The sequence below is a fragment of the Sorghum bicolor genome, chromosome 2 (genome assembly GCF_000003195.3).
Source record: "Sorghum bicolor cultivar BTx623 chromosome 2, Sorghum_bicolor_NCBIv3, whole genome shotgun sequence".
NCBI classification, from domain to species: domain Eukaryota; kingdom Viridiplantae; phylum Streptophyta; class Magnoliopsida; order Poales; family Poaceae; genus Sorghum; species Sorghum bicolor.
The window spans coordinates 9,077,236-9,083,615 of record NC_012871.2 but is presented as its reverse complement, the minus strand read 5'-3'; the positions used below and the strand labels follow the sequence as shown (position 1 = coordinate 9,083,615).

Sequence of the window (6,380 nt, the reverse complement as noted above, 5' to 3'; positions counted from 1 at the left end):
AAAATATTGCGCGGGAGACTGCCGGACGGTAGTTTCCGTCCGAACAGCCGGACCCGAAGACCCCCCCCCCCTAGAGTTTACCATATATTTGGTTTGGGGACTAAAAGAGGATACATTAGATCTAACCATGTATTTAGGGATAGCCAATAACATGACATTTTAGCAAAGATTAATTAAGGGCTTCTCTGAATCGTAGGAATTTCACAAGGATCATGTAGAAATTCTATAGGCATTTATTTTCATAGGAAAACACATAAAAAAAGGAAAAAAAAACCTTTGTTCTAAAGGAGACCTAAAATGGAACCTCGATCAGTTCATCTAAAAATCTCGAACAGGCTTCTTGGCATTGGGAGCAGAGCATAGTTGAACACATTGATATGATCCCTAACAGATTGCAAGTTTGCAACACATTAATTAGTATTTAACAAGATTTTCTTTATTTCGTTCTTTGTTTCTTGATCTTTGGCTGTAAACTGTAAACTGCTTTGGTTTTTAGTAAATTTCTGTAGGGGCTTTCCCCCTCCTGTTTCATAAAAAAAAAAAAACAATTTGGCATGACAAGAAATTGCATTTCACAGAGACGAGCAGATGCCTGCATCTTCAGATGGTAAGCTCTGCCCCTCATCTGAGCTGCATCTTCCCCAACCATCAGTTTGGTCACCACCTTGGCAACCCTCCCCCTCTGAATCTCTTCCCCAACCTCCATCCCAACGCCCCACTCATGCGTGACGTATCTCGATTCTCGCGTTCACCATCTGGTCCGCGAAGCACGGCTGCACAAGCATGGGCACGCCTTCGCAGACGCTCTCCAAGACCGAGTTCCATCCGCAGTGCGTCCAGAACGCACCAATGGCGGCGTGCGCCAAGACCTCTCTCTGTGGCGCCCAAGTGACAATCTTCCCTCTGTTCCTGTTCCTGATCTCCTCGCTGAACCCATCTGGCAATGGCGGAACCTCCTCGCCGCCGGCGACCAAGCCCGGACGGACAACTCACAGGAACGGCACGCCGCTGCGGGCCAACCCCCACGCCATCTCCTCGAAGACGCCGCCGCGGTCGACGCAGGCCACGCTGCCCAGGCTCACGTAGAGCACGGAGCGCGTCCAGCCAAGCCAGGCAGCCGCGGTCTGGCGCGTGCAGGCTCTGCTCCGCCGGTGCCTGGGACAGCAAGTGCAGCGGTCCGACCGGGAACGCCGGACGGGAGAGCTCGCGCTGGATCTTGGCCAGCTCCGACGCCTCGATCCCCTCGAACGTGTTGATCAGTAGTGACATCGACGGGAACGAGGCCGGCGTCGCGCAGCCGTGGGTACGCGAGCATGGTGCGGAACGTGGCGGCGCTGTCCGTCCGGAGCGCGAGCGCGGGGAGGCCAAGCTGGTGCGCCGCGCGCGCGCAGCGCCGAGTAGCAGTGCCCGTCGACCACCGCGCACGCGACGTCGTGGTCCCTGGCCACCACCACCACCACCACGCAGGAGCAGCGACGCGAGGGCCGCGCGGAAGGGCGCCTCGCAGGCGGCGTTCAGGGCCGGGCCAGGAGCTGCGTGACGATGTCGGCGCCGGGGGAGGTGACCTCGGCGGGGAGCGACTCGTGGATGGGGACGAAGGTGAACTCGTCGGCCGGGTGGCGCGTGGGGTCGGGGGCGTTGAAGCCGGTGTGGCGGAGGACCGTCACGGCGAGCCCCCGCGCATGGAGCAGCGCGGCGAGCTGGAGCATCGGACTGATGTGGCCCTGGAACGGCAGCGGGAACAGCACGACGCTCCGGCGGCGTTGCTGCTCTTGTCCGGCCATGGACGCTCGCCGGTAGAGCGTGCAGCGTGGTTGTTGCAATGAGAGGCATATGGAGAGGATGGAATTTGTCGGAATATGTGAGCCTCGATGCACCAGGAAATGTGGCCATGTGACGCAACCGATACAAAACTCATCTGCCACACTCCTGGGCGTAAGCCATGAGGGCGTGCCCAACGCAGTGATTCCAATAATCTTCAGACAATTGGCACCTAAGTTTACTATATATATATAATATGTTTCATAAATAAATAAATACACAAACTATGGCCTTGTTTAGTTTGTAAAAAAATTTATTTTTGGCTACTGTAGCATTTCGTTTTTATTTGACAAACATTGTTCAATCACGGAGTAACTAGGCTCAAAAGATTCATCTCACAAATTACAGGTAAACTGTGTAGTTAGGTTTTGTTTTCGTTTATATTTAATGCTCCATGCATACGACTAAATATTTGATGTGACGGAGAATCTTGAAAATTTTTGCGAACTAAACAAGGCCTATATGTTTCATTAGTTATCAGAAATGTTTAACTATTCATATGTTTTCCCCATTTCAAATTACAAGATGTTTTGGTAAAGTGATGTATCTAGAAAAGTCAAAACGTCTTATAGTTTGAAATAGACACAGTATATCCATTAACAATATATTAATATCCAAGATAACAGTTCATGTAAGTTATTATTGTAGAAGTTTAGATAATTTAATTATATATTTGTACCTAAACAGTACAACATATCTATATTGATGTACAATTATAAGCGCTCTATTCTTTAATAAAAGAAACTACTACACATGTAGTTTTTGCTAGAAAATTTTACATTTTGAGTAGTGGATGAGGTTAGTGCACACCACGGGCGGGCCCAGACCTAGGGCCAGCAGGGCCATAGCTCTAGTCGTGGCCTAGAAATTTCAGCAGCAACTCTTCATTTTGGTCCAAGAAAGAAGCCCGTTAAAGAGAAAACTACGGAAGAGAAAGCGCTGCACTCGGCCACCGATCCTTGCGCGGCCACCGTCCACGCCGCCGCAAGCAGCACGCCTTGCGCCCGCGCCCGCGCCCTCGCCTGTTGCCCCAGCTCCGCTGCTCTGGCCTCCGTGCCCTGGCCACCAGGATGGCTGGCCGCCCCTGCCTCTCCTGCCGTGTCCCCTGCTCGGCTGCTCGCTCGTCGACCGGACGATCGCCCAGCTGCCAGCGCCCACACACGCTCGGAGTCAGAGGCCAGACTAGGGGCCTAGAGTGGCAGCCGGTAGAGCCCCAACCCCTAGACACGTCCGCCTGCCACCCAGGAGGCCAGGACTGCTGCCGCCTGTGGCCTGTCCGCATCCGCCAGGGGCAAAGGAGCCGAGAGCACCCTGTCCAGAAGCCGTGATTCAACGTGAAGTGAAGCTGTGAAGGTATGTATTCCTTCAATTTTAGTAGTTTCAGAACTTTTCTTATTTTGCGTTGATTTCAACTGCTAATTATGAACTTTTGATTCCAATTAAATGAAGAGGACAAGGACTATTGTATCGTATTTCTCTTGAGTTGGTGAACTAGAACAATGAATCATCCATCCTCCATTGTCAGATCTAGATCCAGATCGAGAGTAAGAGCAAGCAGGAACAGGAAGCATCAATCATCCTCCGGCATCATCTTAAGGTGCAGGAGCTATTATATCATACTATTAATTATTGTTCAAGAATTTCTTTGAATTTGCCAATTTTGCTTGAGAATTTTTATTTTCTATAAAATATGTGTGTGTGTATATATAGTCCTATAAACTATACTATAGGCTATAGCGTTTTGATTTTACCATTTTAGCCACTAAGAATTGGCCACCAGGATTTGGCTCTAGTCTTAGTCAAATCCTGGGTCCGCCACTGGTGCACACTTTGTTTTCTAAAATTGATATGACTGAAGAGCGATTGCTAACTTAAATACTAATATATCCTCTTGAGCTTATAATTGTTGGCCCTTTGCGATCTTAGTTCAATAGTGTAGGCGCTACTGCAACATAAACCTGTAGTTAATTTAATTATTCTGCCAAAACCATGGACAAACATAACAACAATGCTGCGATGGCTAGCACACACAGATAACACAAAACATAACAACAATATACTGTAATGAAAACCTCAAAGAGAGAGAATGTGATCCACCAACTTATCGATAGCCTGTTGAGAAGACCCACCGCTGTCAAGGCACATCCGCACTTTCTCCTTCAATTCCTTTGCTCTTTCCCTGATTACAGCTCCCTCATCTTCTTCCATCAGCTTCTTGATGGCCTTCTCAACCTCCCCTCGCTCTAGCACACCATCCAACAAAATCCCAATCTTCCATATGTCGCGCACGTACCTTGCGGTTGGTAACTGATCTCCAAAGATTGGCCTCGACAACATTGGCACCCCCTCATAGATACTCTCCAATGTGGAGTTCCATCCATTATGAGTCCAAAAGCCCCCTACTGCAGGGTGTGCTAGAACCTCTAGTTGTGGTGCCCATTCAATCACCTTGCCTCTACCCTCCACAGCCGGCATAAACCCATCCGGGAGCTCCCCATGTTTGTCCACTAAAAGCACAAGGCCACGCCGAACCACCCATAGAAATGGCTTGCCGCTGTTCGCTAGGCCCCATGCGATCTCAGTAAGCTCATCTTGAGTCACATGAACAACACTACCAAAGTTCACATATAGCACGGAGCCAGGGGCTTGTGTATCCAACCACTTGATGCAACTGCGGTCCTGATGAAGTAGACTAGTCTCGACGCCATTGTTAGAGGTGATGAGCTTGTGAAGCGGACCGATGGCAAAGGGTGGAATACCTTTATGGGCAAATTTGTCATGGATGATCTGAAGCTCGTGGGACTCAAGAGCCTCAGATGTGTTGAGTATTGCACCGGAGGAGTTTGTTGTTGTCTCGGTGGCACGACTCAAGATCTTGTGCACGATCTCTTTGTTGGGAAGCTTGCTTGGGTCAAACAGGTCCCTCACTTGTAAGGGTGGAAGCTCCTTTACCGGCATGTGTAGGTTGGACTCTGAAATGAAACAAAATGTAACGTGGCCTCTTGTTGGTTGTGTGAATGTGTCATAGGCATAGCTAGGGACAATGAAGCTTGTAGTAAAAGTACAAATAATCCCTATCAAGTTTTTTTTTTCATGGCAAATTCTTTCCTAATTAATTAAAACACTGCATAGATATTTCTGAAGTCAGTAGCAGCTAGCATTTGTTACGGACATGTCACGAACCTGTGGCCGGCAGATAGCCCTTGTCGTGGAGCATGTCGTAGATGTTGGACCTGAACAACCGGAAGCTGGTGGCGCTGCCGGTCTGAAGCACGAGCGTGGGAATCCCGAGGCCAGCGCCGGCGTCCTGCGCGGCGGAGAGGGTGGAGTCGAAGATGAGGCACGCCAGCCGCGGTGCCCCCTCCTCTGCGAGGAGCGACGCGAGCGCGTGGCGGACGTGGCCCGAGGACTCCATGGCGGCGTTCAGGGCGAGGAGCTTGGCGATGCCGCCGTTGTTCGTCGCGGGCGCCACGGCCTCCGGGATGACGTCCGGCACGGCGACGAAGGTGATCCCGGCCGGGTGGCGCGCGGGGTCCGGCGCGTTGAACGCCGTGTGGAGGACGGTGACGGCGAGCCCCCGCGCGTGCAGCGCGCCGGCGAGGTGCAGCATCGGGCTGAGGTGGCCCTGGAACGACAGTGGGCACAGCACGACGCGAGCGCCGCGGGCTGGAGTTGGAGCTGGAGCTGGAGCTGGACCGTCCCCTCGGGCCATTGTTAGTGTTGCTTGCTGGGACGCTGGATGGCTGGATATCTCGGTTAGTGGCTATATATTTTTTGACAAGCAACGGGGGTGAGGCGTTCCCCACCTGATTTTATTTCTTGGCCCCAAAACGGCCCGTGAAGTAATACATGTTTCTAGATTACAGATCACCTAGATGGTGACAGGGGGTTGGGGGGGGTGTCGGGTTCAATTGGAAACCACAGCACCACACGATCTAAACAATGTAACTATCCTTGGCCTGATCTAGCCATTTCAAAGAAGCTGCACCAAGACTGGGGTATGTGTTTTTTCCTGGCTGAGAATCTGTGACTCCAAAGCTGAGCGGAGGATTTGCAGCGGTTAAGAAGTTGATCCGCTTAGATGCTCTCTTGCCTGAAAACCTTAGCGTTTCTGCCTTTCCAAATTTCCCAGCATGCGAGCGCTAGGAAAGCCGGGAAATCTTCAACAGGAAGCCCAGGAGGTGGAGTAACCGACTGAAGGTCTTGAAGCTGGATTCGAATCATAGAGTTGAGGTTAAGGCGTGCCCAGAAACTTATAGCAATTGCACAACCACCAATGATATGTTCTGGGGTTTCTTCGCTCGCATTGCACACTTGACAGGTTGAGTCCTGTACAATATGTTTTTTTCGTAGTAGAGACCTGCTTTGAATCCTTTCCTGGACTAGGAGCCACATGAACAATTGCACACGCGGTGGAGCAGAGTTTTTCCAGACAAAACTGGCTCCAAAGTCGTTTCGTTGCCCCCTGGATTTGAGCAGTCTGTACAGGGCGCCGGTGTCAAGGCCAGCCTCCCCCTTGCTGAAAACCGAGAGTCTCTTATCTGCGGAGTCATCTAGGT

General features: G+C 51.0%; 1 protein-coding gene, 1 long non-coding RNA gene and 1 pseudogene across 2 annotated transcripts; 1 reads left to right on the top strand and 2 right to left on the bottom strand.

The window, feature by feature from the left end:
* Positions 339 to 1,898, bottom strand: LOC8069140 (annotated as a pseudogene).
* On the top strand, positions 2,482 to 3,571 carry LOC110432965. Its single transcript, XR_002450313.1, has 2 exons — positions 2,482 to 3,174; positions 3,271 to 3,571. It is a non-coding gene; the product is annotated as an uncharacterized LOC110432965 (long non-coding RNA).
* On the bottom strand, positions 3,758 to 5,599 carry LOC8081774 (UDP-glycosyltransferase 76C2). Its single transcript, XM_002459542.2, has 2 exons — positions 5,005 to 5,599; positions 3,758 to 4,793 (listed from the first exon to the last, which is right to left on the bottom strand). Exons 1-2 carry the CDS (start codon positions 5,531 to 5,533, stop codon positions 3,895 to 3,897), a joined length of 1,428 nt encoding a protein of 475 aa, XP_002459587.1. The 5' UTR covers positions 5,534 to 5,599; the 3' UTR covers positions 3,758 to 3,894.